We start from the raw sequence: 22,959 nt of genomic DNA, 5'->3' as shown, positions 1-22,959 counted from the left end.
TCATAGCGGTGGACATCATTTTACAATTATTGTGATTATTCTGGCAATTAATTGAATTACTTTAATTCAAAGGGCATGCAAAACCGAAAAGTGGTTTTCAGTGAAAATAAACTTGATTTGGTGATATAATTATAATCACAGTAGAGTACACTGTCCTCTAGTGGTCATATTAAGAAACTACAACTTTACGCCACTTGCATCAAGCTCGAAACATTTACACATTAATACTTAAGTTATAACTTTCATTTGGATTTTTTAAACATAACATAGATGTAGTTACGCATTTTGACCACCGGATGGCATCGTTGCAATCATCAACACGTAAACTGGTGGTGAACACTTCCGGTGAATACTTTCAAATTACAGTCACCAGACTGAAGCAAACATTGACGAAATAAGACAAATTATGAAATGGGCATGTTCCTTGCTCTAGTGGTCACAATTACCTATGCTATGTTGCCGTGGGCACTGCGAAGCTGGCTCGAAAACAGGACCAACCCGAGCCAACCACGAGTTCAACAAAGAGAGGGGGACGGACCGAGCTGCTGGGAACCAATATCCTCTAGTCTAAGGTTCCTGTCGGCTGAATAAATTAACGGAACAAACCGGTGGGAGTACGCGCACCGGTAAATACGTGAGGATGTGTTACAAATACAAAATGTTTCTGTTAAATGTCTTATTGCAATACATTTCTGTATGTGTGCACATCTTGTATTGTACCTTTGAGTGCGGAGCTGCATTGTCCTAGTAACCGTTACCAACGGCGACGGCTTGCTGCTGTCTATATTAGCATGAGGTGCTAACATTAACGGTGCAAACATCTTTGGACAAAGTACCACTCTGTGGAAGACATTATCAGTTTTTATATTGGGTTTCCACACTATTTTATTATTACTTTAACGCTAGTTAGCCCGTATGGTCACAGGAAATCAGTGTTATCTGTCAACACAAGCTAATTTAATGGGATTTCTGTTTAGCTAACGTTACATCAACACTCCGGTCCACTTTGCCGTTGATTCACATTCATCCTGGTTTATAAAAGCTTATTGTTAACGCACGTCTTCTTTTTTAATAGTCTACGCAACTAGCTTGAACCTGTTGATGTGGTGAGTAAATCCGGAGAGACGACCAACCATGACTTCACTGGTAAGTTTTCACTCCACAGAAATACAAAATCTAAGTTAGTATCCCTGTGAATGAAGTCAAGTCTTGTGCTTTTGCACTATTGTAAACTTATGATAAGCTAACCTTCACATGTCATGTAGATGGCATTATTGTATTACTGACATCAGCCCATCACACTATACGGTACTGTGATGGGGTTTAAAAGAGGCCGGGGGCTGTTTGCTGCTGCATGTCTTTCAAGTGACCTGGGAAAAGTGCTGAGACAAAGCCCTCTAAAAGAAACTGTATCAATGTGTTTGTGTCACAGGGGAGCAGCAGTTCCTCAGCCACAGAATACACCGTGCGAGTCCCCAAGTAAGTAACATGGACTGGAAATAAATATACCCACCATAATAAAATCTCCACACTAAAGTGTCTGGGCAAGCCTTGTCCCCACTTTGTGGTGTAATAGAAATAGAAAAACTAGACGGATTCCATGTATGGTTGTTTCTGTGCAGGGATGTTGTGTATTTCTGTGTTTACAAGGCTTTGTTAAAGGAAGTGATCATTGTAGGATTTCATTGTAGGACAGGTTTTGATTCTGTGTATACGTACCAGCCTTTGTTGTATCCTGGTGCTGTTGGTTAAATCTCCCTTTGCAAATATTAATAGATTTCTTGGACTACGTGATGAATTGTTTGTACTGTTTATACTTACAGTGTTAATGTTAATGAAGTTGTTTTTCTGCAGTAAGTTAGTTATGATCCGGTAACTATTCCCATGACCCTTTCTGTTTCTCTGTCCCATAGAAATACCAGCAAAAAGTACAACATTATGGCTTTCAATTCAGGAGACAGAGTCAACTGTTCAACCTGGACACAGGTGGGCTTCATGTCAGTTTGTCTTCACATGACAGCTGCCGCTTGGTAGGGCACACAGTCAGTACTGAGAGAGCAATAACAAGCAGTGCGATTACCCTAAGAAGAACACGGAGATAAATCAGAGAATATAGAATATAGTTAGCCTTCATTACAACCATTACTCAGTTTTAAATTTTTTAACATCTCCCCAGGCTCGTATGGAAAGAGATATGAGTGCTCGGCGCATATATGGCGAGGAGGAGATGCAGGAAGGCGCAGCTGGCAGTGAGTTTGGCAAAAAACAGCGTGAGGAAGCGCGGCGGAAGAAGTTTGGTATTGTGACACGTGAGTTCAAAGTGGAGGACCAGCCCTGGATCCTCAAGGTCAACGGCAAGGCCGGCAAGAGGTGGGGAAGGCGAGACTTCTTTATGCTCTGATTCACTCTCATTTTCACAAACACTCAATCTCTTTTTGAACCTGTTTGTGCGTGGAGGGAACGCAAACATTGTTATGGTGTAACTGAGACTGACATGTTTTTGTATACAAGTCGTTATTTACACAAATCTCTCAGTGAGTTACTGTAGAGAATTTTAAGCAAGAAAGATAAAAAGTGTATTTTATTTTGACCTGATACCTTCTGTTTCCAATCTCTGTCTGTGTACATGTTTGTTCCAGGTTCAAAGGTCAAAAGAAGGGCGGTGTTACAGAAAATGCATCCTACTACATCTTCACACAGTGTCCCGATGGAGCTTTTGAGGCCTTCCCTGTCCACGGCTGGTACAACTTCACCCCGCTGGCCAAGCACCGAACTCTGACCGCCGAGGAGGCTGAGGAGGAATGGGGCAGGTGAGAGATAAGAAGAACGAGGAGGGATGGTTGTTGGTGGTGCAGGTGTGTCGAACACTTAATATACCAGATGTTCCCCTGCTTTCACAGGAGAAACAAGGTGGTGAATCACTTCAGCATCATGCTTCAGAGACGCTTCCGGGAGCAGGAACGTGGTGAGGACGACGATGACGAGGGCGAGAAGTCAGGGAAGAAGAAAAAGAAGGGTGGTGGCAGAGGGGGCGACCTGCGCATTCACGACCTGGAAGATGATCTGGAGATGAGCAGCGATGACAGTGACAGCAGTATGGGGGATGGTAAGGACAGAGATGCAGGATGAGACTGAAGAGCACAGGGGTGTCCGCAGGGTCCTAATAAATTCAAAATCAAAACGTCTCAAATTTTAAATCTATTTTTGGGAAACACTTGTATTGATCATGCTGTGAACAAAAAAAAATGTCTTGCATACCAATATGGCTGTAGAATAGGTCTCCATTGCAGTCTTATAAAGGTCTAAAGAAGTCTTAAATGTAACCTCTTGATACCTGCAGAAACCTTGTTATTATGACATAAACCTCACGGCCACATCATGTCACCATGCAACCTCTTTATTGGACAGATGGAGAGAGCAAGACAAAGGCAAAGAAAGACACAGGGAAGGGAAAAGGAAAGAAGAAGAAGAAGAGAAAGAGCAACGAAGAGGCCTTGGAGGACAGCGATGACGGCGACTACGAGGGTCTAGAGGTGGATTACATGTCAGATGATAGCAGGTCAGATCCATTGTATTGTTGCACACACAGACTCTTTATGGACACTATCGTGTATGTTTTGTTTTGTTGGTTGTGTCTTCTTTTTATTGCTATGTAATTTTTTTTCCAAAAACAGCTCAGACGAAGAGCCAGAAGGGAAGGGAAAACTCAGCAAAGGCGAGGACCACCCTAAAGGTCAGACCATCTGCAGTTGCATTACTGCATCCATGAATTACTAAATATAGAAAAGACCAGACACTGCTGATTTTATGCATATATAATGCATGTCATAAAAGGTAGAGCGTGACCACCAGGCTAGTAATAATTTGACTGGCGTGTTGAATGTAAGTCATTTTTTGAGTCAGCAGACATTTATTTCATTGTTTTTGATTTATTGGCTTTATTGAATGAATGATCTGTATTTCTTGGTGTTGGTTTTCCCTCCTATCCGTCCTTTTTATAGGGATTGACGAGGCATCTGAGAGTGAGGAAGAGAGCGAGGAGGAGAAGCAAAATGAGGAGGAAACAAAAGAGGAGGAGGAAGAAGAGGAAGGAAAGAAAACCCCAGTCCAAGTGGAAAAGAAGAAGAAAAAAGGTGCATACGTTGTGGAGACAAAAGCCGATTTTGAACAAAATGCATACCCAAACACAAGCAGCGTTATAAGATACGCCGTCCTGTTTCATTTTTTGTTGATTTGTGTGTCACAGACAGCAGCGGAGAGTCGGACAGCTCAGATGACAGTGACATCGATGGAGAGACGGCCTCTGCTCTGTTCATGGTGATTAGTGTGTGTGTGTGTGTGTGTGTGTCTGAATAAATGGATATTTTTGGATTTTTTAGCCAATTCTTGCTCATAAATGTAGATTTTAAGTGTTACCATTTGTTTTTTTAGTCATAACTTTCCACTTGATTAATAGTTATCACATACTATTATTAAGAGTCAATAATGGGGCTCTATCACAACTATTTTTAGTTACTGTGCAGCAAATTCTCTTGTAGTTGTAGTTTACTGGCATAGGTTACTTACTGCAGCTGCTTTAATGTGAATGTGTGCATGGTTCAGTGTTTTCATTTTTGAAGCGTTTTTTTCTTTTTTCTGTTCTCATCAAATGTCTCTTTCCGTCCATCTCTCAGAAAAAGCGTACGCCTCCTAAACGCGGAGGTGGGCGTGGCTCTGCAGGCAGCTCCAGGACAGGCAGTCGCCCGGGGACGCCATCCATAGACTCCGCCTCCACCTCCAATACACTCCGTGCTGCTGCCAGCAAGCTAGAGCAAGGTGGGGGCTCATACATCCCACCACAGATACACACACCCATGCCAAGTTGTAATGAAACAAATCAGACGTTTTGAGTCGTTTGTTAATTTAAGTGTCCTGCAGCTGAAACTTGAGGTCTCTCCAATTTTTTATTTTTATTTTTTGGTTCCGCATCAACTAAATCTTTCTTTTTTCCCACAGGAAAGAGGCAGCCTCAGGGCCCTGTCACTGACTCACCAGCTGCCAAAAGGCTGAAGATGGAGCCCAACAGCCAGAGCCCTGCTCCTTCTGGGAAGAGCACGCCTCAACCCCCATCAGGCAAATCCACTCCTAGCTCAAGGTACTTTACCAGACTTCCTTTTTGCCACTAAGAAATTTATTCTATTTATTCCAAGATTACTGTGAAACTGTAAAAATATCACAGTTGACATCAAAACACAAACATTTAATCTGTCTCCTCTATTCATCTCCTACCCAGTGATGTGCAGCTAACAGAGGAAGCTGTACGGCGGTACCTGATACGTAAACCGATGACCACCAAAGACCTGCTGAAGAAGTTCCAGACGAAGCGCACAGGTTTGAGCAGTGAGCAGACTGTCAACGTGCTGGCACAGATCCTGAAGCGCCTCAACCCAGAGCGCAAGAACGTGAACGACAAAATGCACTTCTACCTCACCGAATAACAGAAGGAAGCAAAGGGATGGAGATGAGACGGAGGAGCTCAAAATGAAACTTGTCAGGTGAACATTTTGGGGATTTTGGTTTTTCAGTAAAAAGCCTGACCCCTGGAAGAGAGGTTTTGTGTCTGTTTCAAAACGGATTATGTTGTGACATGCCACAGGATGAGAGGTTGAAACTGTCTTTCCCGCGTGGCATTTATCAAAATGTATTTTGTTAAGCATCTTGAATTTGTTTTTCATAGTCTGAAATCTCACATAACAGAAACCTTGTTAATGCTGAGTGAAAAACTTGTGTAAGAACTTGATAAATTGGGGGGGGGGAAAAGTCTAACATGTTTTTCTTAGTTAGACACTTTTCTAATAAAATTTCAAATCTGCTGCAGTGTAAGGCTCTTCTCTCTGTCATATACAGTTTGTTAATTGTGTGGGGTTCTCTTGTTAATAATAACAACACTAGCGTATGGAAATGTGCTTTTTTTTAATACATAAAAAGAAATTAATAAAGAGAATAGAAGGAGAAAATAAATATTTTCTTCTTTATTTTACTTTCTAAATCATTCAACAGTTTCATTAGATATTAAAGAAAAGTGTAGCTAGAATGACCCCTATAATAACAGCTTTGAATATACTAGAGGATACGTACAGTAAAGTTTAATGAGGTACTTAATAAACCAGTATTGCACAGTGATAACAACCTCCTTGACACCAGTACCCCAGAATATTGTTCATTATCAGCTCAGTGTTTGGTTGCTTCATGTCCGGGCAATGTCATAGTTGGCCACAAACCAGTCACAGGTCATCTTTATAGCTAGAAGGACAGGAGAAAAAAAAAAATCAAATCACCTGCACTAAGCTGAGACTGCATGCAAAATGTAATTCAAAGTTCTCATTTGTATATCGAGGAGCACAGACTTTTCTTTCACAGAGGCTTTTTGTTACTGTATCGCACTTTAAAAAAGCCATCACTTGCAGTACAGAAGTTCTTATATTGTCATAAACAGAACATGCTTTGTGACATTAAGCTGTAGAGTACAGTGAACTCTAACCTTCTTTAAGGGGTGTGTAGGTGAAGTTGGGGAGGTAGCGTCTTAGCTTGGCATTGCTTGCTGTCTTCCTCATCTGGCCGTCAGACAGGGTGGTGTCAAACTGATGTTAGGAGTCAAGGGGAGATGATTTTGAGCTTAACAGGCTACATGCAGCTTAGTATAATTTCAGTTAACATCAGGGGGTTGTGATCATTGGGAAAAGAAAGGATACATGTATTTCGCCTTTGAAGTCCAGAGCGTTTGCTATCATCTCCACAGCCTCTTTGATTGAGACCTCGTCCTCTTCACCCACTGAAAGTAAATCAACAGTCAATGAATGAACTGTACATATACAGTTTTTTTCTTCAGTGTATCACACAATCACAAAGATTCCCAGAAGTCAACACAGCACTTTACTCACCAGAGAGGATAATGGGGTCAATTTCCTTATATTCTCTCAGGGCCCAGATGATTAGACGGCCCAAGTCCTGAGAATAAACACATAATGAGAGTTAGTAAATGTAGGCTTTGTAATGTACAATTTGTTATACTTACTGTATTTAATACAGTCACAGATACATGTGACCCATACCTATCCACTACAAGTACAATATATAGATTTACACAACAGGTTACAGCATGCAGATAGCATACCAAAGAATAGATGAACTGTCTCCTAGGAGCTCCAGAGCCGCATACAATCACAGGAGTTCCGTCCTCTGTGAAAGAGAAACAAGAACATTGACTCTAATACCTGATAATTGTCTGTGCTGTATGTGTTATTCACTGCGTGTGTTATCGAGATGGATTAGTGTGTCTGAGTTAAATCACTTTTGGCTTTGTAGGTCTTGTTAATGAGTGCTGACAGCACGTGACCATTTTCTATGTTGAAGTTGTCGTAGGGGCCAAACACGTTGGTCGGGATGACCGCTGTGTAGCGATGACCATACTGCTGGAAGTATGCCCTGTCAAACACACAGGTTGCACACACAGGCGATAAGAGTCACTGGAACACAGATGAATATTCATATTTGTTTGTTTATGGAGGCCATTTTTCTTTATGCGATTCAGAAATTAAACTGGTCTAAAAGAGACTAATGGTCCACCTGGCTCAACGCATGACAATGAATCATGGATGTTTTTCACAGTCCCAGAGCGGTGGATTGTATTTGGGCATAAAGGCGCAGCCACAGGTTAAATAAAAGCTACAAAGAGCTGAAAAGGAACTACTTACCTGACCATGTGCTGCCCCCATAGCCCTTTGTTGAGGGTGCATGTCAGACACACCCATGTTTGCACTACACAGCTGCTTACCTGTTCTGAACATCAATCATCCTTTTTGCATGCGAGTATCCAAAATTGGAGTCATGAGGTGGTCCGTTGTGTATCTATGGGAGTAAGGGAATTACAGTAAAGTTAAAGCGCTGCTCTAATGGCTCTGTAGCGACATTGTACCCTAATTATTAGTGCCTGGGGTTGGTGTCTAATTGAGAGAATTGATCATAGGGATTGCCCATCTTGAAAATCTGAGCCATTCAATGCCAGATAACTTTGTCATTGAAATTAAGCTTCAAAACAAACAAACAAAGCTTACCATGGTCTCATCGATGGGGTATGTGGTTTTGTCAGGGAAGATACAACTGGACAGGCAAGACACGACCTTGGTGACACCCATCTCGTGGGCTGTTTGTAGCACATTGTCATTGATTTTGATGTTGTCCCTCTGTGAAAGTGTCAGACTGTCACTGACTGGTCGTCACAGTAGATATCCTCCATAGACGCCACTTTTACAGTAGGTTTAAAATAGTTTGTTCAACAGCTGTTGGCCGATCATGAATGTACTGTGTGGCAGCATTATCTCACCAAAAAATGCAGGTTCTCCTTCATGTGCAGAAAGAGTCCTCCGACTTTTGCAGCGAGGTGGATGACGTGAGTGGGACGGTGCTTCTCGAACACAGCCCTGGTCTGCCCGACATCTCTGTTCACGTTTTAACACCACATTTGTTTACAGTTGACAAAAGAGACTGTTTGAATTCTTGTTCTCGCTAAGTAAAACTAAATAGGAAACGTGAATCAGTCACAACTTCCTCAGTGTACATTACAATACAGTAGCCTAGCTTGAGTACAGGGGCCACACAATTAGTTTGACTTTGCCGTAATAGATTTAAAAGTTAATGGCATAAAGCAAACCAGGAAGACATAAACTATATAGATATAGATATATCTACAGATAGATAGTTGTTATTATTTCTGAAAATCAAATCCCTAACTCTGGTGCGTCAGTGTTGGAACTCATCAATTATAGACAAATTTGTTTGCAGGCACGCCAAGGCAGAAGAGTAGGCTTGAAGCGACTTACACAAGATCACCGTCCTTAGAAGAGAGGAAGATCCATTCCTCTCCCTCCAGTTTCCCGGCTTCCTGTTGCACCACATGCTCAATGGCTTTGCCCACCAGCCCAGACCCACCAGTCACCAGGACACGCATTGGCCCCCCTGCTTTGATCTCTGACCCCATCTTTTATATTTGTGCTGGCTGTCTCTGTGACAGAGAGGACATTACACAGCAAAGAGGTTTCAGGATTCAAATATATATATTCCTCATTACATTACTATAAAAACATCAATCTAATCAACATAAGTATATTACATTCATGTTCTCTATCATATTGCCATAAACAAGGACACTCTTTCATATGCCTTCATGCTCCTTACCTGTGTCTTAGAGGGCTGAAGTGAGTGTGGACATCACCAGGAAATTTGTTTGTCTTATCTGGGTTTGCATACCTGTAGGCTGTCCGGTTAAACAGGTACTTTTGTATACTTGGTATTGTTTCGGCTTGTTCCCTCTTGAGTTTAGGCGCATGAGGTAGTTTGTGACTCCTCCTACAACATGTGTCTGCCCCTCGATTCAGGGAGAAGATTAGCTGCTACCATCTACTGGTAATTATGTATTTTAAACTGAATTTTTATAAAAGTAAACATTAATATATGTGGATTAGTAAATAAAGGAAAAGTGTTGGTAATACATATACAGTAAACATGACTCAGAATCCCTTCCCTTGCCACCTGCTTTTAATGTTGAACCAAAATATGTATAAACAAGTATTTTAAACCTTTAAAGCGGACATCCTTTCCAGCAGTGAGTGGTAACTGATTACAGCCAAGACGGTGCAGTTGCAGTGGAAGGTTTATTTAAATCAGACTCATAATAATGGGCTCATTCAGTTGATTGTGTTCCTTGAAAATATGGACACAGACAAACAGATCATTTAAGTACAACCCAATCGATATTTATCAATAGCACAGTATACATATATGTATAGTTGAGTGTCTCAACTACAATAAATGTCCTGGACGCTACCCTGTGGATTTGTATTATAACAATATATTAACCAAAAACAGCTGATGTGGTTGTTAGCCTGGAAGGTTCCGACAGATGACGGAGATACGACGCAACCGAGGAACCCTCTGTCCGTTGAACACAGACTCCTCATCTTTCAGGATCTCGTGAGTGAAGTTGAATCTGGCCTGGTCCCTATAGGGGTGTGAAGAGAACAGGATGACACATGTGACAGCACCCTTTTGTTGTTAGGTATCCAGCAGAGTTATGACACAGACTGCAGCACACTCCCTTGAGGAAATGTCTGTCTTTGCCTTTGACTGCTAGTCATCCTGTAGTAGAGCTGCAGTTTTCCTGGGTAAAACAGCCATGTGTAGTAAATACAGAACTCAAATACTTCATATTCAAATATCTTGTTTGAGCTAATTGCAGTATATGCTGAACCTCAGTATGTAGAGGGAGCGGCGGGGCAGCAGCAGGTCCAGCCATTCGTTGGCGGCGTCCTCCTTCACCAAGCGCATGATACTGTCTGACAGAAGGTTCAACCCAGCAATGGTGCTACCACAGAACTGGAATGACAGTAAGAGCACAGCTGGGATAACAGCACAGCTCACAAAACAAAGGCATTTCCAAAGGTTTACGCCGCTTGTCGAGCATATTGTCATCTGTGTGACTGTTTCTTATCTGAGAACCCACCTTGACGCTGTCAATGTGCGGCTTGATGTAGCCAGTCTTGTCCAGATCTAGAACGTGTACAGGCCCGAGGAGTGGACCACCCTCAGGAAACGCTACAGATCGGACACGACTCAGGACCTCCTCACACGCCACTCCCCACGTCACACGCTCAGTCTCTCGGTACCCGTGAATAGCCTACATGTGGAGAAAGTGAACACAGAACAAATAACGTCGGCATCGCTGTGACCTCTACAGAGGCCCCTGGGGTCAGCTGAGAAAAGAAGAGGCATATGTAAATCTGTTGTCTCGGTTTATAACTTTATAACTTTTAACTGTGCTCTCAGATTCATAAGCTTATTCTTTATTTACACATGATGTAGAGGAAGTGGTATTGTAAGTTATTTCAAATGAATTGTTATGATGGGAAATACTGATATAAAATGTATGTGGGTAGTGAATGATGATCGATAGATGACTACAGCTTGTTTCTTATTGTATAGTGATATCTTCTGGCCAAAAGCCATATAGACCTATTGCTGCTGGCTACCAGCCCAGTGTGCCTGTGGGTGCAGTATACAAATCCGTGGGTTGGGTTATGAATTGGAGAGAACAGTTTCTAAACCATGTGCACAGATTTGTAAACAGTTTTGTTTTTTCTCAGCTGACCTCAGGGGGGGCTCCAAACACTTCCAATACTTCAGCGCTGTAAGTGACTTCTACTTCCAATGTACTATTTATTTAAGGGCCAGCATTTTAACAAGCTGCCTTCATGGACGATTTAAGTTTGTCAAGAATGTGCAACTTTGTTTGGATGTAACTATTGGCTCAGAAATGGGTTTGTGAAATGATGTTCAGAAATGGCTCCACAGTCTGTGGTTGGACTGTAGCTATGTCACCTTGAGACCTTCAGATATGTAAATGTGTTAATTTATTGCATGCAATGTTGCATTGTTGCTTAATATTAATTATTATATAATATATAATTAATAAAGATATGTTGTTTGTAACAAATTGTTATTGCTACCTATCTTGGACAGGACACTCTTGAAACGAGATTTCCATTAAAACTAACCAAAACCTATACCGGGAAACAGGGAAAACATCATCACATGATCTGGGCAGAGAGTATGACGAATAGTACTGACAGGAGTGAAATGGCGCAGAATTAAGTGCGCAAAATTGGCTTTTTAACAAGTCCAAGTTCCAACATCCTAGCCATTAGTGATTGGGCTTAACTCATCGTAAAATCTGAAACAGGTTTTTATTGTTATGTTATGTTTTAAATGCAACATTTTTATATGTTAACATGCGTTAACGTGTGTGTTATAATAACTATCGACCATGTACTCATGAACCGGACTTACATCGTCCCAGTGGTCGAATTCGTAGCGTTTTTTCTTCAGGCCTGGCTCCAGCTCTCTCAGAAGAGCCCCTTCCTCCTCCTCAGTGATGAAGCCCGTCCTCACCTCCACCTGTGAGCCCAGTCTCTGCACCAGCTCCCGGCTTGACCCGACGATCAGAGCGTGATCGCCGCAGGGAGAGAGGCCGCTGCGGGCACAGGAGCTCAGGCGGCGGCGGTGGCTGCTGCTAACAGCTGCTCTCTGGACTCGCTTTAATACCGACAGCAACTGTTTCATCCTCCTGTCTCTAATACTGTTGTCAACCTCGCTACACAGTCCGTTTACCCTGCTCTTGTTGACAGGAGTCAAGCGGCTACGCGGGACGCCATGTTGGAAGAGCAATGCATTGTGGGGGGCGTAGTTTACCGGCGGTAAGACGCATCAATTACGTAAAGGAGCTAAAACTTTTGACACTTTTTAAAAACGTGTTTGAAGTAATGTGCATGTTAAGTTGAGTAGGAAATATATAAAAACATATCTAAAATGTATACAAAATAAATAATAATTTGTCTGAAATAAAATTTAGTATTTTGTATTGAGTTTATAGATTTATCCTTTTAGGCTATATTTTATCTTATATATTAATATATTTCAATATTTTTTTATGAAGCCCCTTGTATACTCTTGTTAACTTCAGAATCGGTTGTATTGCTGAGTAGGTCTTCACATAAAAGGAATTTCCCTTGGTATATTGGTGCATGACAATAAACTTAGAACAATATAAATACAGATAAAATAGAGACAATATAAATATATATATATATTTTTATATATACAAATATAAATATATATAATATAAATAAATATGACTATTATTTAAATAAATGAATGAAGAGCTGTAAAGTTTTCAAGAATGTGCAAATATTGTTCAGTGGGATGTGCAAGTTCACAGTATGACACAAAATGATGCGCAAGCATAGCTTTGGAGTATGAACACAGAGGGAAGAGAGGCAATAAGAAGAGAGTGAATGCAGATGTTGCAGTTCTTCACCGTGACCACTGGAGGGCAGTGAACACTAATGATTATACTCGGGTCCATTGCCCACTCCAGCTGCCAACATCTGGTGAAAACTTTTAAAGTAAAACATTCAGACAGAAAGTGATGTTTCTCATTTGTGCCCTGCCAAGGGTGTAAATGTAAAACACTAACATTTTGTTGCAGTTTTATCAGTTATAGGAAAACATTTTATGGTGCAGGGGATGTTCGAGTGGATTTTGTTCAGATTAATAACATAAAATAATCAGACAAGGAAGAAATACAAAAACTAATGATGGTAAAAGGGGAAAAAGGGGGTAATAGGGGAATATTTATATTTAAATGTTGTTGTTTTTTATTAGGAAGATAAATCTGCACATAAATTATTGGGGAAAAAAATAGAAACCAATAAATTCAGAATGAAATTAATAAATACAGCAAAAAATACAATGTTCTTTATTTATTGGTCCTTATGAGCCCACACAGTGAAAGCTGAGAGAGCTTTAGAATATTTTAAGGTTTGAAAAAGAAATGAAGTATGAAAAATAAGAGAGAAAAGAGAGTCCTGAGAGCAGATAAAGTGATGACTTCATCGTCACTAGAGATTCCCCCAGAAAAAAAAACATTGGCCTATTTACCACTAAAGGCAGGTTACCACCTTCTCTCTACTGCTCCCGCTTTTGCTTTGTTTCCTGGCGAACCCTACATTAGTGAAGTGGCGGTATCCAAGGAAAGTGAGGCATCTCTTTTACCCTTGCAGGAAATCTGTGAAGCTTAAAACTGAAGTTTAAATTCTGTATCAGATAGATAAGATCTAAAAACTGTCAGGGAGCCAGGAGAAGGTTGAGAAACAGATGGAGGAAGAAGATTTCGCTTGTGCAGGACCAGCTGTGTTACCCTACTTATGCCTAGGTTAATAATTCTGGATGTTTAAAAATGCATTGTGCATATTCCAGCAGGCTGAAAACTTCTTATGTGAGTGTATTTTTGTGTATTGCACTTCGGTCTAGCCACCATACTTACGCACACATACACAAATGTTGCTTCTGATTCATGTGAGCATGAACCTATACATGTGAGCATGAACCTATACATGTAACACATCCATTGCATATATACAAGGACTATTAGTGCTCCTTCTGTGAGACGGCTGTTGGTCTCGGTCAGTGAGCATCCACAATAAACCTAATCCAACCCCCTCCTCCTCCTGCAACACACACACACACACACACACACACACACACACACACTGATGTGATGCACATTTCATTGTTGGATGCCATGTTGCTGCCCCCAGCGTTACATTCATCCAGCCATGATGGGTTTGGGTTCATATTCTAATTCCCAGTTGGTGCACTCATTTAAAGCTTCTCCGATTCACTGCATTATCATCGGTCAGCTTGTCCTGGAGGCATCATTATGCCTTCTGTTGAATCATGCAATTAAACTAAAAATAAGCAGAAAAATACTTGGCAGTGGTCAGTTTGGTAGCATATACGTGTGTAGAACCCGCCTGCCATTACTTCACAATGATAAGCACCGAGACGCCAGAATGTCATAGGATAATCTAAAGATTTTTATGCATCATAAAATCATGAAAAATAAATGAAGTGGGACAGAGTGGTTGTTATTGTAGCACTTAGGAGAGGTACAAATACCTCCGCAGCTGTGAGGGCACGGAGGCTATATCTTAGTTTTAACATAAAGAATAAGAATTTATTTGTAAGGGAGAGGGAAGAAGTGGGAGATGAAACAAACTTAAAGGGGAACTCCATCGATTTTACTATTTACTATTAAAACCTGGCAAATTGCCTCAACAACCCTATAGGAGTGAAATGCTATAAATCAGTAGAGTTTCTCTACTTAAGAGAAGCTCACACAGTGAAGTGGATATAAGGACACACAGAGAGGGAGACAGCATTGGGGCATTGGGGTTGTTGTTGTAGCTGCGAGTCTGCATACCTCTCTCTGTGTGTCTGTCCTGTCAACCAGTCTACCTCAAGGGGTCTCAAGAAGCTGAAGCCATCACTACAGAATCTCCCTTTCTTGATAACATACTTAAACACACCATTATCATTCATTATGCTATCCTATTATCCCTTAAAGCTTGTGTCAGTTTTGGTGTAGTGTTTTTGCACCAACCGTTACACTGACTCTGACCCAATTTCCTATGGCTGGACACTGAAATCTTCACTTACCATACTTTTCATTTTGGAATTGTAAAAATGTGTAGTATGACAACAGCAAAATATCATTTTGACACATACTATAATATAGCATTAGCGTTTTTTGTTAAGCAAAATTTATAGTTCATGATGTGAACCAGTCTTGCAGAGGTTTACATGTAAGTCTGCATTGGGTCTGTGGAGGACCGGGTTCAGCAGGGGCGGAGTGCTCTACATGCATCCAGCCATTGAATTATTCAGCCTTATGAATCATTGAGTCACGACACTCCTTTTTAGGCCCTTGCCTCAGAGCACCAGCCTCACAGCTACCCACTATTTGAACATCTGACAGAGAAAAAAAAAAAACAACAAAGAACAATCTCGATACTTTTAAACTCCAGAGGTGCAATGAATGGTTAATAATCATGTTAGAAACGCAGGGTGGAGACCATGCTTCCACCATGTTGTGTGATTTATTTAAATTTGCAATGTATCGGCGTATCCAAGACTAAGCTTATAGGGTGGTAACAAATAATTTTCAGTCCTATTAGGATCGTTCATTTGTCCACTTTTGACTAGAGTCATCAAAACATTTATTTTAGAGGATGTGGCAGTCATTATACTGCTTCTTCATAGCTTTCACCACCCAAACAGAATGTAAAACATTACCTGAAGTTAATCACACATATAAATAAAATATACCAATAGCCTGCAATACATTCCAAATGAAAAGCATGAGCATTGCCATATTAGATTTTTAAATTATATTACGAAGAGCATAGTAGTCGAGAGTAGAGACATGCAACTTGATGGATTCAACGCCATAATGTCATTAATTATCAGCTTGAACCCATAAGGAACTTGTATTCTCAAGTGTGAGTCATTTATACATTCCTATATATACTCCTGTCTTAAAGAAAATGTTCAGTGATGTTCACTCCTTGTCAAATGCAAGCTAGAATTTACACTCCCTCCCAAAGACGCTGTAGAACAAAAATAGCATATCATGTCACATTATTTTCCTCAGTCAAATATGCTGTAAATACGCAGAGTTTATCATGTATCTCTATCTCTTTTATAGAGATGGTGTATGTGTTCTTGTGAGGTAACAATGTTTTATGCATGGGTGGCCTTAGAGCTGTTGCTCTTCAGTGCTTCTTGTGCTGCCTGTGTAGAATAACAGGTTTGGACAGAAGGCCGCTGCTCCTCAAAGGCTCCAGCTCTGAAGGGCAATAGATAATTTCACAGATCATCACACCCAAGTGTAAACACACACATTTGTGAACACACACATACACATGATATAACAGCCTATAAAACTGGACTACATTTTTAAGCAAGAATTAAATGCATTTTTATATTTGCTCGCTGTATCAAGTATTGCTTTTAGTTTATTTGCTTTTTCTGGGATGAGATCCGGCTGCCTCTTGGCATTTTAACACACTCATTGTAACAAGTGCAACATCGTTTAAACCTAAAACATTAACGAGCAAAAGAGTAAACCATGTATGATATTGTTAGGTGTTGCTATCCTAATCTACATGCAGTATTTGTAACAAACCTTTGTTTATCCTTCATAGTAACACACACACTCCTGTCACCCCAGTAGCCGCAGCAGGCCTTAGAGTTGTATATTTTGCTTTCCTGGTAGTAAAAATTTTACATTTTAGCATCAGTGTGTGGTCGGGAGTGCCTATAGTCACAACAGCAACTGGATACAACAGGCTTGATGCTTTTGAGAGGCCACAGGAAACCACAGGAATCAAGGTGGGGCTTGGTGGTATACCACTTTAGGTGAGGTGACATCTCTCATCCGGTTAACTGTGTGCAGATGACAAGTTGCATGATAGGGAGTCATTCCTTAAACCCCCCAGATAATTTAAACCCCCTGCTCCATGTCAGTCAGTTTTGATACTTGTATCATACAGAAGCTGTATTGTTGAGGTGCTGTCCGTGGTCCTGACATGTTCACTATGGAAAGGGATTAGTGCTGATTTTGTTGAGCTGACTTGATTTGTACTTGCTAGTGTGGTGCTGCTGTCCATGGTCCTTAACTGGTGCGCTTAAGGTTAGCAGTGCAGAACTTTCCCATGCTGTCAGCTGCACATAATTGTATTAGGGTGTTAATGTGGCACCAGTCCTATACTTTGGATTCACTCAGGATCTATCTATCTATCTATCTATCTATCTATCTATCTATCTATCTATCTATCTATCTATCTATCTATCTATCTATCTATCTATCCTCGCTCTCTTTGGTTGATCAGGATTCAAATTAGTGTTCCTGCATGCCCTTGCGGTGGGGTCATTCTCGCCCTCACGGCCGGAAGCCCTGCTTAAGTGGACACAAAGCAAAACGATCCCTTTCTGGCATATCAGATAGACGTTTAAGATCGTGCCGGTATCGATGGGCGTCCTTACGTGCAAGGTTTCACTCCTGATTCAATCTCTTGGAGAGGTGAATTAATTCTCCCGGTCACCCTTAAATCTGTATATGGACGAGCATTTCCCATTCACAGAGCCGAGGCGGCTATTTCTGGAGTCAATCAATTAGGTCACATAATAGATTAAGATAATGTTGTCCTGTGATGTTGTGGGCTGCAGCCTTCCTCTCCTCAACGAAACGTGGCACCAGTACTTTGCTTACGGTGTGGTTATGAGTGATTCATGACATTGATTGAATATGAGACCACCCTTACCCATCTTTCTCCACTGTCCAGAAAATTCCAATACAGTCAAAGATGGAAAATCAGTCGGAAGTCAGGTCGAAACTGCACCTTTTGAGATTTCAGTTTTGAAATTGAAAGGCTGAAATGTTTCATTGTAAAGAAGAGAGCTTTGGAAATTTCCATTGGTGTATTAGAAATGTTATCACATCAAGAGACTGCACTTTTTTTTTTTTTTCTCGGCATTGTCCATCCACGTTGCCCTTGTTTGCGATGCGTTATGTCATTGAAAATCTTTGTGGGCTTTAGCGCAAAGCTTATGGTCGCACCTTGAAGAGGGACCAGTGTTTTGGTGGAGCTATGAGAGAAGCCTCGAGGAGGAGGAGAGGAGAGGAGAGGATCCTCGACTCGGTTTGGGGGAGGGAGGGAGGAAAGAGCTCTCTTCGTCCATTAATTTCCAAATGTCTGTTGCTAAGAATAGCCTCCCCCCCCCCTCCACCTTCCCTAACAAACACTCACAGACTCGCGCTCGCGCGCGCACTTTGACGCGCGTTTTGCTCCACTCACGCGCAGTCATTGTCAGCTTGGGTTGCAGCTGTATCTTCGCACGAGCTGCATGATGCCAACACCCCGTCTCTCCACCACATACGCACACACACACACACGCGCGCGCATATGGCTAAAATAAGCATACTTGGGTCTTTGTGAAATACACACTTATACAAAATGGGAGGAAATGAGAAACAGCTGCAGGTGTCACCTCATAAGCAAACAGGCTGTTTTACGCATTAATAGAAACTGATGAGGAGTTGGACGTTTTTTTTTTTTTTTAGAGGTCCAGTCCAACTGGGCTCGAGCCAGAAGCGCCTTAGAATAAACAGGCGATAGACGAAGCCTCTGTCCGTGACATACCTACGTCTGGAAGTTGGACGAGCTGCGTGCGTCATGTGCTGCGGCTGCGGAACCGAGCAGGCTCTCGTTATAGTTCACACAAACAGTGTGAAAGGCAACGGTTCAGCGCGCGGTGCGATTTATTTAGTGTACAGGCATACTACGGCCTGAAATTCCAAAGGAACAACCGGTCCCCTCCCTTTCATCTGTCTCTCCTTCCATTCACCGATCCATCCATCCATCCATCCCTCCGTCCGTCAGTCCGTCCCTCTCCTCCTCCTCCTCCTCCTCCTCCTCCTCCCCTTGGGGCCGCTGGACGAAGAGAGAGGAGGCCGTGAGGAACGCTCTACCCATACTCCAATGAGAGAGAGAGGAAGGACGCTCTGCCAGGACATTTGGGCTTATCAGTGCAGACGAAGGTAGACTTTTCGGGGCGGGGATGGTGAGGGACTTTCTCGGCACTGCTGCACCTCGGAACAGCCAAACCAAGATCATGAGAGGGTGTAAGACGGCGGAGAAGCGGCCGTCGTACCCTTGTCTTTGACGACGCCGTCCGTGTGTCCCTTTGCTCAGCTTCTGGATGGTCGCGCAGGTGACGGAGAGAAGATGATGGTTTCAGCGAGGGAGGATGCTAGTGAATTCGTTTGAGAAAATTATTTCATCCACAGCGCTCGACAACAATGACACCGACATTTCAAAGGAAAACGGTATTTTTCTCTCTCCTTCCTGCTCGAGATTGTGCACTCTGAAATGAAATGCTTTAATAACAAATGTCACAATTTTCCTGGTCTCAAGGCTTGTCAGAGCGCACTGGTGAAACAACTGTAAGGTGGCGGGAGCCACATTATTGCCACACACTGTGCCAAACATTGCGGATGTTTCAAAAATAAATAAATAATAGTAGCTTTTCCCTTTTCTATGCCTTTTAAGTCTTCGGAAACGCGACCGTTTCCAAAATGCCAAGTTGAACGCCGCTGACGGCCGTAGCTATGGGCTGTTAATCATTTTCTTATTTATTTTCGACAATCTGATTTATTGAGGCCTGTGTGACATTAGAGGCGTTTAGATTGTCATTACATGCTGTCATGAGAGTAAAGAAATAAATCTTCCAGAGAGGTGCAGGAGGCTGTCGTGCGCTCTGATACAGGCATGAACCATGGAGAACATGAAACATTCATGTTAACCCGCTACAGTCTCCCCATGATTTCATGTTGGGGGCGAAGCCTGCTTTATACGGACAAAAGAACCGACTAAGACTGAGACACCCCACAGCACTACCCTACAGTGCAACCAGTCAGCCAACCGACCACACGTTTAATTTCCTCACACCCACAATTGGCCGGTGGCAGAGACGCACAGAGAAGAGACGGTAGTACATGGGCGTCCTCGTCTGCTAAAAGCAGCATATAATTGCTCGCCGGGTGCAGGTGTTCAGCGTAAGCCTTCAAGACAACCCGTTGTGCATATGAGACGTTCCGATCCGGATGGGATGTAATGTTGTGTGGCTGCACAGCTGAGCATTGGTCTCCTTCTCCGCTGCTTCGTGAAGATTGGCTTTCGGTGTCCAGAGAATGGCGCGGTTCGGAGATGAGGTACCGGCCAGGTATGGCGGGGGGCCCGGCGGAGGGGGCCCGGGCGGCCGCGGTGGTAGCAGGCAAGGAGGACCCCACGGACACGGTCACGGTCACGGGCATGGCCACGGCCACGGCCACGGTCCACCCGGAGGCCCCGGGGGCCAGAGAGTGTACAAGCAGTCTATGGCGCAGAGAGCCCGGACTATGGCCCTCTATAACCCCATCCCCGTGCGCCAGAACTGTTTCACTGTCAACCGCTCGCTGTTCATTTTCAGTGAGGATAACTTCGTCAGAAAATACGCCAAAAAGATCACCGAATGGCCATATCCTTTACCTGGCAGTGTACAGTGAGTGAAAGGTGCTACTGTAGGCCTTACCCGAGGATCAGGTAGGCCTAATGTGCAGACCTAGGTCTGATTGAACGGTTCACCCTTTTTCCTCATTCCACTAGTTAAAGTCTTTAAATTGAGTCCTAATGACAAAAGTGTAACAAGCAGATGTATCAACCTATAGGCCACAGGAGGTGACAGGGGAAATGCTGGCCGTGTAATTTATAGTTAATTAAGAGGAGGGGGCATGGACCACAGGCCCCTTTTATGAGGCTGTTGATCACCATCAATCACATTTGTTTGTAATTTCATGTCACAGTCGCGTGGGACTTGCTTGATATATGCTTCCTGTGTGTGTTAGTGGTTGGAGGGGTTGAGTGTGTGTGGGGGGTGTTCTAGGGGGCGCTGCTGGTTGCTGATGTCAGCATGTGCAGTATAGGCCCAGCGCCTCGCGCGGGTTTAGAGAGACAAGAGAAAGAGGGGGGAGGGGAGGAAAGGTGGGAGAGACCAAGTGAGAAATGAAAATAAGCAGCTACAATGTGTGTGTGTGTGTGTGTGTGTGTGTGTGTGTGTGTGTGTGTGTGTTTATCCTTGCAGTGATGCACACACACGCTCCCATATCAGCATGATGCAGGTGTCTTTCTAGATATGGTGTGTGTGTGTGTGTGTGTGTGTGAGTGTGTGTGTGTGTGTGTGTGTGTGTGTGTGTGTGTGTGAGTGAGAGAGGGGCGAGAGCGACAAAGATAGCAGGTATGTACTGTAGGTGTGAGTATAGTAGGACATCAACTTCTGCATTTACAAAGAATTAAATTTTTCTCCCCCATTTTTGAGCTTCCTCTTAATCACACAAGATGCAGGTGTCACTGAATGAATGTGCCACCATTTCAAACTGTGTGTGTGTGTGTGTGTGTGTGTGTGTGTGTGTGTGTGTTTGTGTGTGTAGTACTACCCACCGCTAAGTGTGACAGTGTTAAATTTTCAGCATTTCCCTGCATTTTCATCTTTCATGAAACTAGCACATATTGCACCATTCTGGGGAGAAATATTTCATATTCAGTATTTTCATTTGCAGAATTTGTGTATGTCTGTGTGAATGCATGCAAATGTGGAAGTAAGTTTCTGTGTGAGTGTTAATGACAAGAGGGGAAATTGGAGTAATGATTGTATTGATCCATGCTGATGCTTGAGCCGTGACATAACTACACACACTAATTGGGCTGCTCTTGTGAAATGCAGTAGCTACTTATAGTGCTTCTGAATCATGTCTATTCAACATCTAAATGACAGAAATGTGTGTGAGTGAGAGAGAGCGAGCCAGTGCAGGAAATCTGATGTTGTACAGTCATAGATTTGATATTCAGAATACGACACAGCAATTTAATAACTCTAAAACTTTTTTTTATAAAGTAGTAGTTTTATTTTCTATGAAACTTTTGTACAATGTCTTCAAATGTGTCATTTCGGTTATTAGTCAGGATGCATTTCTTGCTTAAATAGTGTTTCTACTTTAATCAGAATGTCGAAACTATCTGATGGTTGAGTCAGAAATAATTGCTGCACTGAATTCAACCTTTACTGTGCTAATAACAAAATGGAGAATGAATAGCAATACAGGCAAGAAAAAAGGGCCCAATGGCGGAATGTCTCCCCGTGATTTGATCCAGGGCATCCAGCATTTAAGGCAGTAGGATATGCACAGGGAACTATTGTCTTTCCTTTGACTGGCCTTTAAAAAAAACTTTTTAAAGTGACTAAAGCTGGACCCTGTTAAGTTAAAGTTCAACAAAAGACTTTCCTGTGAATTTGAATAGACCGTTTTTATATACAGAAGGAATTCTAACACGTCACAGTAAAGCACAGATTTCTATTCAGCTGCATTAGTTTCAGGGTCCTGGTAATGTTCATGCTGGCACATTGGCACACTGATTACTTACTAGGACAGATGAATAGCACGGAACCGTTGTTTATGTTATTACTAACACCTGTTCTTTTCCTACTATGGAAAGAAATCTGCTGTGAAAAAATGAGTATGACTCACTGCACAAACTGTCATGCAGCTGATCCCAGATAGCTTTAATTTAAACATCTTTAAGTAAAGTGCACAATATTTTTTTCCCATTACAGAAAATGCTTTTCCATCTGTATATTTGCCAGGGGCTGAAGTACCATAAATGGAGCTTACAGTAATTGTAAACATAAAATGTGTGTTGCATTGTCCGAAGCTGTGAAAGGAATGAGTTAAGAAAGGATTGATCAAAATTCTTAGGACAACCTAATCTTTAAATAGCTATAGGTGTAGAACTGTAGGCTATTAGTTAATTTCAAGATTTCCCTCAGATATTATAGCCTCACAAAAAACAGATGAGGTTGATTATTTTTGTATAATGTTTAACATCTGTGCTCTGCTGACAATAGTGAGTTAGTCCCATGATATCACATTGT

At 42.1% G+C, this 22,959-nt stretch overlaps 4 protein-coding genes across 19 annotated transcripts in view; 2 read left to right on the top strand and 2 right to left on the bottom strand.

The window, feature by feature from the left end:
• Window positions 1-480: 480 nt before the first annotated feature.
• Window positions 481-5,851, top strand: gtf2f1 (general transcription factor IIF, polypeptide 1). 3 transcript variants are annotated; one of them, XM_051386752.1, is made up of 14 exons: window positions 481-626; window positions 1,076-1,146; window positions 1,433-1,479; window positions 1,914-1,986; window positions 2,177-2,370; window positions 2,640-2,810; window positions 2,901-3,106; window positions 3,409-3,559; window positions 3,675-3,733; window positions 4,002-4,133; window positions 4,247-4,317; window positions 4,674-4,815; window positions 4,996-5,134; window positions 5,273-5,851. In XM_051386752.1, the coding sequence occupies exons 2-14, from the start codon at window positions 1,135-1,137 to the stop codon at window positions 5,475-5,477; spliced, it is 1,602 nt and encodes a 533-aa protein (XP_051242712.1). In that variant the 5' UTR covers window positions 481-626; window positions 1,076-1,134; the 3' UTR covers window positions 5,478-5,851. The 3 variants fall into 3 exon arrangements, with proteins under 3 accessions (XP_051242712.1, XP_051242713.1, XP_051242715.1); XM_051386753.1 differs by having other exon boundaries at window positions 553-634; XM_051386755.1 differs by lacking the exon at window positions 481-626 and adding an exon at window positions 666-796.
• A 145-nt stretch (window positions 5,852-5,996) lies between these two features.
• LOC127355711 (GDP-L-fucose synthase) lies at window positions 5,997-9,417 on the bottom strand. The gene is made up of 11 exons (XM_051386756.1): window positions 9,214-9,417; window positions 8,859-9,040; window positions 8,363-8,477; window positions 8,094-8,222; window positions 7,814-7,887; window positions 7,331-7,464; window positions 7,154-7,218; window positions 6,921-6,987; window positions 6,732-6,811; window positions 6,521-6,620; window positions 5,997-6,282 (listed from the first exon to the last, which is right to left on the bottom strand). The coding sequence occupies exons 2-11, from the start codon at window positions 9,014-9,016 to the stop codon at window positions 6,227-6,229; spliced, it is 978 nt and encodes a 325-aa protein (XP_051242716.1). The 5' UTR covers window positions 9,017-9,040; window positions 9,214-9,417; the 3' UTR covers window positions 5,997-6,226.
• Window positions 9,418-9,675: 258 nt separating this feature from the next.
• alkbh7 (alkB homolog 7) lies at window positions 9,676-12,261 on the bottom strand. Its single transcript, XM_051386757.1, has 4 exons — window positions 11,881-12,261; window positions 10,538-10,711; window positions 10,286-10,410; window positions 9,676-10,036 (listed from the first exon to the last, which is right to left on the bottom strand). Exons 1-4 carry the CDS (start codon window positions 12,151-12,153, stop codon window positions 9,916-9,918), a joined length of 693 nt encoding a protein of 230 aa, XP_051242717.1. The 5' UTR covers window positions 12,154-12,261; the 3' UTR covers window positions 9,676-9,915.
• A 6,076-nt stretch (window positions 12,262-18,337) lies between these two features.
• cacna1aa (calcium channel, voltage-dependent, P/Q type, alpha 1A subunit, a) overlaps window positions 18,338-22,959 on the top strand; it is an 82,069-nt gene continuing 77,447 nt past the window's right edge. For 9 of the 14 annotated variants that reach the window (XM_051386749.1, XM_051386746.1, XM_051386745.1 and 6 more), the window contains exon 1: window positions 18,341-20,511. In XM_051386749.1, the coding sequence (XP_051242709.1) occupies window positions 20,186-20,511 (326 nt within the window). In that variant the 5' untranslated portion in view covers window positions 18,341-20,185. Of the gene's footprint in view, window positions 20,512-22,959 lie in introns of all 14 variants that reach the window. The other 5 variants (XM_051386751.1, XM_051386750.1, XM_051386748.1 and 2 more) reach the window with 4 other exon arrangements.

This window comes from Dicentrarchus labrax, unplaced genomic scaffold (assembly GCF_905237075.1).
Source record: "Dicentrarchus labrax unplaced genomic scaffold, dlabrax2021, whole genome shotgun sequence".
In the NCBI taxonomy this organism is placed as follows: domain Eukaryota; kingdom Metazoa; phylum Chordata; class Actinopteri; family Moronidae; genus Dicentrarchus; species Dicentrarchus labrax.
Note: the sequence above shows the minus strand (reverse complement) of the source record. Positions and strands in the feature narration are given on the sequence as shown.

Coding starts and splice junctions, on each gene's coding strand:
- gtf2f1 (XM_051386752.1), top strand. Junction 1,480..1,913: donor TACACCGTGCGAGTCCCCAA/GTAAGTAACATG, acceptor TCTGTCCCATAG/AAATACCAGCAAAAAGTACA. Junction 4,134..4,246: donor GGAAAAGAAGAAGAAAAAAG/GTGCATACGTTG, acceptor TGTGTGTCACAG/ACAGCAGCGGAGAGTCGGAC.
- LOC127355711 (XM_051386756.1), bottom strand. CDS start 9,016: ATGGGGTCAGAGATCAAAGCAGGGGGGCCAATGCGTGTCCTGGTGACT. Junction 6,812..6,920: donor TGACCCCATTATCCTCTCTG/GTGAGTAAAGTG, acceptor ATTTACTTTCAG/TGGGTGAAGAGGACGAGGTC. Junction 6,621..6,731: donor ACTTCAAAGGCGAAATACAT/GTATCCTTTCTT, acceptor TCCTAACATCAG/TTTGACACCACCCTGTCTGA.
- alkbh7 (XM_051386757.1), bottom strand. CDS start 12,153: ATGAAACAGTTGCTGTCGGTATTAAAGCGAGTCCAGAGAGCAGCTGTT. Junction 10,411..10,537: donor CGCACATTGACAGCGTCAAG/GTGGGTTCTCAG, acceptor CTGTCATTCCAG/TTCTGTGGTAGCACCATTGC. Junction 10,037..10,285: donor CGCTCCCTCTACATACTGAG/GTTCAGCATATA, acceptor ACACCCCTATAG/GGACCAGGCCAGATTCAACT.